Source organism: Hibiscus syriacus, unplaced genomic scaffold (genome assembly GCF_006381635.1).
Source record: "Hibiscus syriacus cultivar Baekdansim isolate YM2019G1 unplaced genomic scaffold, ASM638163v2 tig00011718_pilon, whole genome shotgun sequence".
Classification (NCBI taxonomy): Eukaryota; Viridiplantae; Streptophyta; class Magnoliopsida; order Malvales; family Malvaceae; genus Hibiscus; species Hibiscus syriacus.
This window is the reverse complement of record NW_024062254.1, coordinates 1094130-1108069: the sequence shown is the minus strand read 5'-3', so window position 1 is coordinate 1108069 and position 13940 is coordinate 1094130. Positions and strand designations below refer to the sequence as shown.

The window sequence follows — 13940 nt, the reverse complement described above, 5'->3', positions numbered from 1 at the left end:
AATGTCTTACAAGTATGACGAAGTTGTGAAAAATCGTATACGGAGTTCTCTACGACATGTTTTAAAATCTCTGATAAAACATCATTCGAAATATCAAAAATACTACTCATGGCATCAAACCAACTAAAGTTAAAACAAAAAAAAAATTTACTGAATGTCCAAATGTGGAAGAGAATTTAATTGACAAAACCTAATCTTATTATCATTATTTATAGGGCATATTGGTTGAGGAAAAGTAAACTTGGACAACAAGAAATCCTATTCTCTAATAATTCCTACTTTCAATTAATATCTAATATATATTATTATACTATTCAAAATATATTATTATTATTATTATCATCATTATATTTTTATAAGTTGCTATATTTAAAATAATTTATATTATTAATTAATAATAATAGCATGCCAAGGTTTGACCTAATTCAAAATATGCCATTAATAATCTATATAAATTGGATATGACGTGTCGACATAAATTGTAAAAAAAATATTTTTCATGTATTATGGGTTGAATAATAAAATATTTAATTTTACCCAACAATAATCAATTTAATATACTTTTAATTTTTTGTAACAATATTTTTAAATTTTATCCAAAAGGTTTTAAGCATAGATGTGTCATTTAATCTAATTTAACTTAAATATGGATGATTCTTTCATGCTCGACGAGCACCGATGAGCACCATTAATTTAATTTATAAAATTTTAAAATTATAAAACACTCAACGTATAATTATAAATTAGTTAAAAATCTAAACGTAAATTATTTAAAATAAAATATTAATTACATTATTTTTTATAATATTATTTTTAATAATAATTAGATCAAATATTAACTCCTAAATTAAAAAAAAACCCTAAATTATTTTCTTGCTTTGAAGTCATCATCATCTCTGTCACTATTATCGTCGTCGTTGTCGTTGCCACTGTCATTGTTGTCACCACCACTACTGCCTTCGTCGCAGTTGTTGTTGCCGTTACTTTTATTTCTATTATTGATATCGCTATTGTTGTTGTTGTTATCACCGTTGTTGTTGTTGGCACTATCGCTACTGTCATTATCGTTATTGTTATCATCGTTGCTACTGCCATCGCTGCTACTGATGTTATTGATATTGTTATCGTCACCACCTCCACTGATGTTGTCATCGCCGTTGTCACTGTTATTGTTGTCGTCGTTATCACTGACATCACTGTCATTGTTGCTGCTATTGTCGTCATCGTCACCGCATCAAAGCAAGAAAAAAGAATTTAAAGTTTTTTTTCATTTATGGGTTAATATTTGATTTAATTATTATTTGAAATAAGATAAAAAAAAATAGAGAAAATAATCTCAGTGACTGAAAATGTCTTATAATATACGATTTTAACCAACTTTTTTTGGATTTGCCAAAATTACCAACAAATTCGCAACGCGAACTCCAATTTCGCAACCCAATTTCCAATTTCGCAACGCGAATATGTAAATCGCATTGCGATTTTCCAAATTCGAGTTGTGATTTTCCAAATTCGTAACGTGAATCTGTAAATCGCAACACATAAGTCAAATTCGCAACGCGATAGTCAAATTCGCAACGCGAAACACAATATTAATTTCGCAACACAAATGTAAACAATATTATCGTAAATCATAACCTAAAACCCTAAATCACAACTCAGTCCCATCTCCATCTCTCACTCTCTACGGCGACATCCGTCCCCATCTCCGACGAAATCCATCCCCATCTCCGGCGAAATCTGTCTATCTCCATCTCTCAGAGCAACCCTCACAACCATTCACGGTCAAAAATAGAAAATCAACCACCGAGGGTTAGTTTTTTAATCTCTTATTTTTATTTTGAAATTTTTGTATTATTATTAGATTTTTCTTATATTGATGATAAATTTACTGGTAATTTCAATATATATAAAGATTAACCATTTCACTGAGATTGCTTAGTAAATTCATTCGGTTGCTGTCAATACTGCTAAATTGTTTAGTCTTTAACCCTGTGAAGTTAGTATTTGTCTTTGTTTTGTCTTTTTGTTGAAGAAATGCAATTTATTCAAGTTTCAATTTGCAGAAGAATAGTTTTTGAAACTTAAAATCGCAACGCGAAAATCGCAATACTTTATAATTACAAGTTGATTACTTTATAATTTTAAAGTTTTGTAAATTAAATTAATGATCTTCATCGTTAGTAGTGTTCATCAATATTCGTCTAGCGTCGTAGAATTTTCCTTTAAATATATTAATATTTGACGTCGATCTTAATTAAATCTTTTAACCTTAATATTTTAGCTTAAATAAATATTCATAATTGATGTCGGTCTTAATATATTAAGGTTTTATCCAAAAGGTTTTCATATATATTTTAGCTTTAATATTCTATTTAATATCTAAATCTTTTTAGTCTAATTTAAATATATGACGTCGGTCTTAATATTTACTTTGGTACTTTAATTTTTTATTTTAATAAATATTTAAATCATAATATTTTTATTTAAATTGATACTTAGAGTGATTTTTTTATTAGTACTTATTAGTGAATCTAAATATTAAATTTGACACAAAAAAATATTCGACATTTGTTAAACGCCAAAATTGATAATCCTTAAATTATAAATACCACAACATCTACTAGTGCCGAATTTAATTTTATTTCTTATTTCGTTTATTTTCTTTTTTTATTATATATAAATATAGTGTTTATTTAAAAAAAAATGTTTGAATGTAAACTTTCTTAGATGTCTTTTCTCCAATTATATTCATGCTTGCGATAATTTTTCTCACGATTTTTTGGGGTCAAATGTACGACTATAAACGGTTACACATATTAATACGAGACTCGTTAAAAGCATCTCTAATCTTAAATGTCTTAAATGGAGGAAAAGAGTACTCATACTAATATAATACAATGAATCAGTCTAAATAATCCTTCGTTCACAAAGGAAGTAACCAATCCAAATATACCAAATCACATAAGCAAATAAAAGGTCCCAATTCTCAATAATTTTTGCTGGCCAAGTAGCACCATTCAAATTGGCATTAATCCACTCATGCAAATCCAAAGCATAGAACTCATTACAAGAGCAGACAAGCTTGAATAGCAGCCGGACACAATTTAAACACGTGTTCTATATCTTCCATCATTGCACCGCAAATCCCGCAGCTACTGTCCATCGTAAAACTCCGTTTACACCGTTCCTCGTTGGTCATAAGCTTACAGCAACACATGAGCCATAGACAAACTTTGACCTTCGGTAATCCCCGGAACTTATGAATGGAGGACCAAACAGGGATTTGATGGCCAGGCCTATACCGAATCAAATACGCAGACTTCAAGGAGAATGAGCGATCTTTAGATCCACGCCACCCGATTGGATCGATAGACAAGCGTGCATCAAGCGCCTTTATTGCTGCAATACGCAGCAAGATATCTCTGGGCAGTAACGAGTCAAACAACTGCAATGCCACTCTCCTCGGCTACCGGCCATCGAAGCAACCGTCGCGCACTGGATGGACGAAACCATCCCAGGATCAACATACTCAATAAGGGGACCGACATCCTCGATCCAATGGTCGTACCAAAAATCAGTCTCCGTACCCGAGCCAATGGATCGAATCAAATTATTATGAACAATATCCCAAACAATGCTCATACTCTTCCAAAGACGAGAACAATTGGTGCTCCATAATACCTCGGGAACTCCATCCCCACACTTGTACTTCGTCTGAACAAACCGCACCCAAAGAGTATCCCTACAAGCCAGAATCTGAAACGCTAACTTCATTAGAAAATCATCATTCACAAATTCCAACTTACGTAATCCCATGCCTCCCGCAGCGATAGGCTTACACATATCGACCCATTTAACAAATGAACCCCACCTCTCGTTGAAGCTATACCCCAAACAAAACGACGAATAAGTCTCTCAATAGCCGAGCAAGTTGCTTTAGGAAGAACCGCAGTCTGCAAAGTATAGGTTGGGATCGCAGAAAAACCGTTTTAGCTAATAAAATTCTTCCTGTCAAGGGTAAGCACCTAGCTTTCCATCCACTAAGCTTCCTTTCAACATTCTGAACAAGATAATGATAGGAGGCTATAGTGACCCTTTTATGAAAAACCGAAACGTCAAGATATTTTCCAAGGTCACTCACCTCACCAAACCCAAATCCACCACTGATCGAATTACGAAGACTACTGGGAACATTCCTGGAAAGATTGTCGTAGTCTTGGCCACACTAACTTTATGATCGAATTACGAAGACTACTAGGAACATTCCTGGAAAAGAATGTCATAGTCTTGGCCACACTAACTTTACGATCGGAAGCCCCACAAAATTCAGAAAGGACCGGCTGAATAACCTGCAATTGATTCATCGAAGCCTCAGTGAATAAAAGCATGTCATCCGCAAAAAATGAGAAATATCTGGACCACGAGAAAAAGTTTTGAAGGGTTTCAAAGCATCCCCTCCACTTCCGCACTAATTGATTGAGGAAGACGCTCCATACAAAGTACAAATATGTAGGGGATAAAGGATCTCCTTGACGAATCCCCGGATTGGAGTAAAATGCTCAGCCATATTTCCATTCCAAGGAGTCGAGAAGAAACTGTAGTGACATACTGCATAATTAGTTTGCGCAAAGATCCAAGAATTCCGATATCAATCACTATATCTATGATGAAATCTCACTCTAGACGATCGTACGCTTTCTCCAAATCAATTTTCAGAGCCATCCAACCCTTCTTCCCTGTCTTCTTTCGCATTGAGTGGATAATTTCTTGAGTCAGAAAGATATTATCCATTATCGAGCGACCCGACACAGCTAGATTTATTTTCACAAACCCAACAAGGAAGGTAAGGCTTTAGGCGATTTACCAAAATTCTGGAGATAACTTTGTAAATGATAGTGCAGAGACTGATTGGACAAAACTGACTCATTGACTCAGGCAGCGGAACTTTCGGAATAAGGACAATTAACGTCTGATTTATATGACTCGGGATTTCATCGGTGTTAAAAACATTCCTAACAAACTCGCAAACAGAAGCACCCACAGTGGCCAATTACGCTGATAGAAACCAGCATTCAAACCATCCACCCCCGGGGCCTTGGAAGCTCCCATACCAAATAGAGCCCGTCGGATTTCAATATTAGAAATTGGGAGTGTACATCTTCCACAATCCATCGGAGTCAACCGGCGAAATAAACCACGGATATGGTACGATTGATGTGATGATGTCCACCCACTGAACTGGTGAAGATATTCTTGAAGAAATCAATGGCCACACATCCGAATCGGTTCACCAACTCCCATCATTTCTCTTGAGAGCGGAAATACGATTAGCACACCTTCGCCTCACCACCGAAGTATGAAAAAACTTAGTATTCCGATCCCCTTGCAAAATCCATCGCGAACAAGCTTTCTGACGCCATAGGGACTCTTCTTGATCCATAACAGACTCCAGTTCTAAATTAAGTTTTTTCAATAACGAAACTAAGGACAAGGAATGTTGGTGATCCGAGCCCAAACTATCAAGATGCAACACATGAACATCAAGGAAAGTAGCTGTCCAAATAGAATTACCAACACACCTGTCCAGCCCTTGATAAAGATTACCCCTAGACCACGTAAAAGGAGGGCCCCGAAAACCCAAATCAGACAAACCATTTGCAAAAAGAAAATTCCGAGAAAGCCTTACTGCCACAATTATGAACTAAGGCTCCACCACGACGCTCATCGGCAGACAGGATAACATTAAAATCACCTCCGATGAGCCAAGGAATTCCGTTTCTAAGGTTAATATTCCCAATATGCTGCCAAAGATTCGACCGTCTCGCTTTAGAAGGACTCGCATAAACAGTCGTAAATTGGAACTGAACCTCCATATTAATAGATTGGTTAGACATATGAATAATGTTCACCTCAACATTCACCTTCCAAATGAGCCAGATATCTCTTCGAAATCCCTGAGCTTCCACTTTGAAAGATCGATCAAACCCAAGAGAACTAATAACCCGGTCTGCATTGGAACCACTAATTCGCGCTTCGAACATAGCCACAACAGAAGGGTGAAATTCACGAATAAAATTCAAGAAATGACCTTTAAAAGCCGAGCTTGTTGCTCCTTGGCAATTCCAAAGCATGATCCTCATCATCAGAACGACGAAAACAGGTGATCTTAACACTCATTGATGGTGCCCTCACCCACAGGCACATCCATCGGATTATCGGGCAAAGCATATTCCACTTCATCGGAAGATTGAGCTAACGACGACTCTCCTGCCAACTCTCCCGATATATGGGTGCTTCGCAGACCATCCCCAGAGAAAGCATAATCTAACTGCGACGAAATAAGACGAACCAAATCAGCAGCAGGCGGCATACTGGTATTGCTGATGGTATGCGGTCTCGGTCATGTTTGTAACTGTTTCCTGCTCGGAACAACATTTTCCTTTCCAACTATACGTCTATCCCGTTGAACACTCTTGGCCATTTTAGACGACTAAACCTCATCCGATTCAATAATAATAAGGGCTCGGTGCGTACCAGATTTGATCGACGTGGCATGCTCAACAACCTGAATATTCTCGGTTTCACCCATGGGAACTGTTCTAGCTGGCTTCTTTCCCTTCTTCGCCTTACCTTTCTTGTCAGGATTCGACTCCTTATAAGCTGCATTTTTTGCAGTGACTGTAGCAGCTGGGATATCATTAGAACTATTTTTAACAGTGGGATTTACCTCAGCAGTAGCCATGCGTCACACACTCTTTTTCGAACTTTCCTTCTCCTCAGTTATTTTTACATTTTCCACATCCAGACTTGCAAACCTCGAGCCCGATCCCTGTTTGTTAGCTTCTTTCACATTCGACCGAGATGACCCTCCTCTTTTCTTTCTCTCCGGAACGACCATCCAGGGTCCGAACAAATTAGATTCCGACACAACATCCTGAGGAACATCCTTAGCCTGCACCAGAGGATTATCGGTGCCTTCCACAGTCTCTTTATCACCCTCATTAGCCCTACAATCTTCTTTAGAGTGTCCATAAACCCCACATCCGAAACAAACATGTTGAAGACCCTCATATTCTAGTTTCTGAATCATACCGTCAATTCGGATACATGAAAGCAAGGGCGTGTTCAAGTCAACTATAACCGCCAAACCGGCAAACTTGCCTCGTCCCCCAACATCCGTATTGTAATCGATCTTAACAACCCTCCCAATGAAAGAAGCAATACGTCTAAACACAGCCTTTGTATAGTAACGATAAGGAAGTCCTGGCAATCGAACCCATACGATCACTTGGGAAGGATATTTCTCTTACGTGCTAAATCCTCTACTCGATTTGAGCAGGAATTTGAGCCAAAACGAACTACTTAATACTTGAATTGAAAACTCTTAAGCAACTCAAAAAATTTATATATTAAAATTTCAAATTAAATTATTAATAATATTAATATATATAAATATATAAAAGAATTTACAATATAAAGTTTCATCATTTAGGTTTGACATCAAATTTGAGCTTCAATTAAGCTGAGTTTGAAAATATTTTAATTTCAAGTTTTTTCATGCTCGAGCTGAACTTTAATTTTTTGTTTCAAATAAAATTTGAAAATTTTAAACTCGCGAGCTTTTAAATTCAGCCTCAATTTTTTATTTCAAATTTGATTCAACTTCAAACATTTTCAGTGAAATCGAGTTTATCAATACTAGATCTCGACTCGACTCAACTCGTTTACCAATTATCAAGAATTCTAATATCATTTAACCAATTACCAAGGTTAAAAGGGTCAATACAATATAAATTTTCTCTAGGGTTTTCCGTGAGCACCATATATAGTTAAATATCGAAGAATCCTACGTTTTGAGCGCCGTTTCTTGCTTGGGTTAACGCGAAGTACTCTCTCAACTCTTCAATCGAAAATGGTAAAACCCATTTATCTCTTCAAATTTTATCTTTAAATCTATGAATCTGTTCTTATTTTGATGCTCTTGTTCTTCCTTCATTACTCAGTTTGTCAGCATTTGAATGCTCTGGTGTTTATATCTTTTTGGTTTTCTCCTCAATTGAAAAGAAATGTGCGTGGTTTACAAATATTTTAGCTTTAATCCGTGTTATCATTGTTCTTTGAGTTGCTAACCTGCTTATTGTAATTCTAAAGTGATGTTGCGGTCCATCGATGTTCACTGTAATTGATTTGTTATATTGATAAATGTGATGTGATCGAAAGCTTATCTCGCTTTTTTGATCTGCGGTTTATGCTTTGAGTTCCTAAAATGGATTTTTCCGTTTAATGATTTACTGCCTAAGCAGATTCATGAGATCAAAGCTATAATCTGTGTGTTCATTGTTCTTTGTGTTGCTAATCTGCTTATGGTAATTCTAAATGTTACGGTCCATGGATGTTCACTGTAATTGATTTGTTGCATTGATAAATGTGATGTAATTGAAAGCTTAACTTGCATTTTTTTTATCTGTGGTTTATGCTCCAAGTTCCTAAAATGAATGTTTTCCGTTTAATGATTTACAGCCTAAGCAGATTCATGAGATCAAAGACTTCCTTCTCACCGCCAGGAGGAAGGATGCTCGCTCGGTGAAGATCTAGAAGAGTAAAGATGTTGTCAAGTTCAAGGTCCGCTGCTCCAAGTACTTGTACACACTTTGTGTGTCGGATGCCGAAAAGGCTGACAAGTTGAAGCAGTCTCTTCCTCCAGGTACATTGATACAATGCAATTGTGCCCTTTTTTCCCTTGCTTTTTTATTCAACAAGCATCCTTATTTGAATTGAACAAGAATATCATAGAATCATAGATCCTTAGACTAACCGAACTGTTGTTATTGATGATTCCATAAAAGAAGGATGCAATTTACTGTACCCTACTGTTTATTCTTACATACCGGTAAATTATCAGAAGGTTCTGCTTTTGAGCATGATGGAGGAACCTTGTTTTTTGTGTTTTGATTCAACCAGCATGGCAGCATCCTTATTTGAAATCAACATATGTATTATAGAATTGTAGACTAACAAAAACGAACCATTGTTCCCATTTTCTCATACAATTGATCCAGTTGTTTCTTTTTTACCATGTTATTAATATCTTGAGCTTCTCAGTTGAGATCATGACAGAGGTGCCTTGTTTTTCGTACTTTGATTCAGCGAAAATCCTTGCTTGAAATGAGCGAGCATAGCACAGAGTAGTAGATCCATATTTAAAAAAAAACTGTTGTTCCCATTGCTATCAAACCGGTATCATGATGGTAGATCCGTATCACAAGGTTTTGGGTCGAGACAATGATGGCAGAGTCTTGTTTCTTTCTCATTTTGATTCAAATATAATCCTTATTCGGAACGAATTACAGATCTGTAGCTAGTTGCTCTTGTTCTTGCCATGCTGGTGACATCACAATCGGGCTTAACCTTATGTTCTCGATTGTTTCCATGTTTACAGGTTTGAGTGTTCAAGACCTGTGAAAATATGATTGTCCCGGTTCGGTTGCTCGATTTATAGGCGACGGAAGCTAGATTTTAATCTTTGTTTTATGGTATTTCAGGCCATTTTGCAACAGTGAATTTCAATTTTTTTCTGTAATTGGATAAATGTGCTGTTTTATGGAGTTCTGTAGGATGATATGAACTTATCAATGGTTAATTAATAGTTTTCTTATAAGAGAAACAATCGAAGTTGAATGTAGCTTTTATACAATATACTATATATTTCTATTATATGTACACCAAAGAATAACATGTAATGAAATAATATTAATCGAAATGATAATACCAATATTGAATTTGAGTACAGAAATATGACCCTTTAAGGACTCAAAATGCATTAAGGGCCCGTTTGGATCAAGGATTTTATCATTCCCCCTAGGAATATTTTTTTCCTGATTTATATGCCCATGTTTGGATGGGCAAGATTCCCAAGTGAGGGTAATATCTCATTATCAACAGTAAATTTTTGTGTGTTTATTCCTGGAATGTTATTCCTACATGTGTTTTAGGTATATTTTTATTCCCGTGCTTAAGGGCTAAAATACCATTCTCTTCCCCGTGAGCTTGCATCTGCGATATCTTCTTCTCCCCGTGAGATTGCCCCTGCGAAAAATTCTTCGTTTTCCCAGTGAGATTCTCCTGGTAAGATTTCTTCTCCACTCCCTTTCATTTATTTTCCCAGCAATGAGAGAAACTTTACCTTAGGAACAGAAGGCAGAGTTTGGGTTCAGAAAAATAGGATTGGCTTAATAATCGAAGGAAGGGGAATTGGGTAGGTTTTGAAATCGAGGGTTTTGATTTGGGGTAAAGAAAAATAAAACAGGAAAGAGGATATAGAGGAAGATTGGAGTAGGAAACACAAAATGCACGACATCGCTGTATGGTAATGGTTGTATGATTACTCTTTATTTTCATTTGATTATTCCGTTTCTTGATGTATTGTTTTCTAATCTTTTTAAGAATCAGAATCAAGTCAATGCATCAAACTTCATTACATGTAATTTGTTTTACTTCTCTCTTTTTTTAAGATATAAATTTCACGTATAATTTGATCCTCTACGTTGCTTGATTTCTTCGTCTATAGTTGTGAGTTTTGCATGTTTTCATCACTTAATCATGTCGAATGAATGAAATTACACATTATTGCAATCGTATTTGATTCAGTTTGCTACTGTTTTGCTGGATTTCCCCCTATTTTAATCCTTCTTTTCGGAAGAGTTCTAATTGCTATTGCTAGCTATGCTTTACTATGTTTTTTCCTGACATTGGAATTGCACCCTAGAAACTAAAACTCATCATGAAAGAGTGTTTGTTTTCTTGGTTTTGATAAATGTTGGTTCTTTTTAATTAGTGGAAGGGAAATGTTGTGAGTTTTGTGTATTGAAGCCGTTGGTCTTGGCTGTTAGAATGCGGTTGTGAATTAGGGCTTTTCTCTATGAAAGACGCATAGTTTTATTGTATGGTCAATTTGTCAGGGGTGGTATTTATATGATGTAAGTGAGTTTGAATTAGAGAAAGTATTCTCGTATTAATGAAAAGAAAAGAGTAAGGAAATTGATTATGCTTTCAAATGAAAAATGAAAAAGCATTTTAGATAGGAGTTGATGTTTATAGACTTGTTATCTGTGATCATCTTGTTAGATCATAATGTCTTCCTTTTTAAGTGGTTTAGCATAGTGGATGTATAATCAAAATTGCTGGTCTTTAATTATTCTCTTTGTATATGAGTAGCTGAATTGATTTAGGTGCTTGTTTGTTAGGGTTATTGTATTTGAAACTAATTTTAATCGGGTTCCTGCAATGTTATTATTTGCATTGTCAATCTATGTAATTGTTAATTGAATTTCTAACCTATATTAATGATGTTGCTTTCTAAAGCCTTTTTTTAATTATTTTTAATTGGAGTACCATCTTTAAGTAAAATGGTGTTGTTGTGGTTTTCTTGGATAAGTAGCCATTGTTTGTAAGTTGTGCTTACTTCCTGTGGAGGGGGTAATAGATTTGTATTGATTGATTTTTTGGTATATAAACATTTGAGGGTAACTTTAATAAATTTTATCAATGAACTCTTAAGTTATTATATCAGTAGCAATTTGCTTCTTCTTCTTCTTCTTCTTCTTCTTTTCGTTATTACGTTTTAGTTTAGCAATTGGTATTTATCATTTTTCTTCTTTGATAAGTCTTTTGGGTTCTTAGTAAAGTATTGCTAGTAGTAAGAGTAGCACGCCAATAAATTCCTAAACATTAATGGAAGTATTAGTCCAATTATATAGGATTGTCAATAAAATTTTTCTTCTTATTGGTATGTCTGTTGGCAATTATACAGGTTTGCATTGTTTAGTCTTGGGGTTCTGGTGTTAGAAAAGGTGTTTTTGTAACAAATACCTTCAATAAAAGTGTTTCAACATTTGTTGTTGTTAAAGTGTTTCAGCAATTTCTGTTTTTACTTACTTTAGAACTGTTAAATTAGTGTTCATTAATGTGCTAGTTTTCGAATATGTTAAAAACTTTTGATAGTTTTTGTTATGTAGTAAAAACCTTGTCTTTAATAGATGTCACCACGGTTCAGGGCCGCTGCCTCAATTTGTATAATTACTTTCGAATATGTTTCTAGATTGATATTTGGTCAAGTATTTTGTACATGAACTTGCAGATATCTAACAGACAGTCAATTCATTATTTGTTGGCTTTGTAGTTATCAAACAATTGTACAGACTCACATTAATTTATAGCATTCACTTCAAATAAATTTAAAGGCACCAATGAAGGGAAATTTGGAAGCTATTTTATGTGGAAAATATTACCCAACTGAATCATCGACATGGCCGATTCAATATCATAGTGAAAGTTAAAAATCCTTAAATTGAACATGATATATTTTTATATAAATTATATTGAAGTAAAATTTTAATATATTTTTTAAATAAATTATGTAAAATTTAATATTAATTAAAATTAAAATAATACATGATATATTTAAATAATAAAATAATATATTATCGATTAATTTTTATATAAAGTATAGAACAAGGTCAATTTGGTAAAATATACATTACGGTAATCTTTTATTCCTTCAACCAAACATTGTAATCTTACATTACTGCCAAACAAACCAAACACAGTAATGTAACATTCCCAGTAATGTGTTAGGTAATGTTACATTCCGATAATCCTATTCCCACTGGTAATCTTATATTCCGTGAACTAAATGTACCATAATTGGTTTAGGGTTAGTAGATTGCATTAGTTTCAAAGGACATCATTTAGATCAATATCATATATATACATTTTGGACAATCATAAGTAAAATATATTAGTGAGTGATACAAATACAAATTTGAATAACATAGTTTCAAATCTGCAATCTCGAATATATGATAATCGTTTCAAATATGCAATCTCGAATATATGATAATTGTAGGAGCGAACTACAAGTGAGAATCGTTGTAATCCGTTTTAGTATCTAAACTATCATTCATAAGAATACACATGTATGTTCGAAGCATGAAAAGAAGGTTTAAATTATAGGGTAAGCTACGTATTTAGTATCTAAATTATACGGTTTAAGAACACTATAGCCCTACAAGTCACATGCAGGTGGATCAAAGTATCCCAACCATAGCATTGTAAAATCTCAAATTTCCTTTTTCCTCTTCTTATATCCATATTTAAATATTAAAAATATAGGATAAGAACCACTTGTATTTAATACATTGGCTGACTATTTTTTAAATTCGTAATCAACGTGACTTTAAATTAAATAATGAAAAAAAAATATTTAAATTGAATTATAAAAAATAATTTGATCAAATACAATAATTGATTAAAAAACATGTATTCTGTTGGAACTATTAGTATATATAATAAGGAAAATTCTGAAATGGATGTCAAATATTGATATCCCCACTAATTTTATAAGGTAAAACTTACAAATGGACATTAAACTATATCAAAAATGATATTTTTGGACACCAAATTCGCTGAACTTATATAATAGACAATAAATTATAGATTATGTTAAAGAATGGTTGCAACACCATTATCTATAATTAAAGAAGTGAAGTGGCATGTGAAATTAAAAAAAAACCTTATTTGTTCCTTTAATTATAACTAAAATTTCACTTTTATAAATTAAATATTATATTTTATGTCATATTATAAATATTGAATTTAGGCTTAAATATATAAAAGGTGCTCAACGTATGCCTTTGGTCCTAGTTTAGTGCCTAACGTTTATTTCGTTTCAGTTTGGTACCTAACGTTTCATTCCATAACTTAAATTGGGCCAAGTCGTGACAGACCATTAAGTTTGGTCGTTAAGTGACACATGTCACAACCTGATAATTTTTGTTATGACTTAAATTTGAAAATGAATTAAATTTTTTAAGGAATTATGATTTTTAAATTTGAAAATGAATTGTTTATATATATATAAAGAATTCTAATTTCTCATT

General features: G+C 34.0%; 1 protein-coding gene and 1 pseudogene across 1 annotated transcript; one reads left to right on the top strand and one right to left on the bottom strand.

Annotated features, from left to right (window-relative positions):
* Positions 1-5290: 5290 nt before the first annotated feature.
* Positions 5291-6143, bottom strand: LOC120204796. Its single transcript, XM_039204812.1, has 2 exons — positions 5656-6143; positions 5291-5609 (listed from the first exon to the last, which is right to left on the bottom strand). The coding sequence occupies exons 1-2, from the start codon at positions 6141-6143 to the stop codon at positions 5291-5293; spliced, it is 807 nt and encodes a 268-aa protein (XP_039060743.1).
* Positions 6144-8172: 2029 nt separating this feature from the next.
* Positions 8173-9658, top strand: LOC120204795 (annotated as a pseudogene).
* Positions 9659-13940: the final 4282 nt, after the last annotated feature.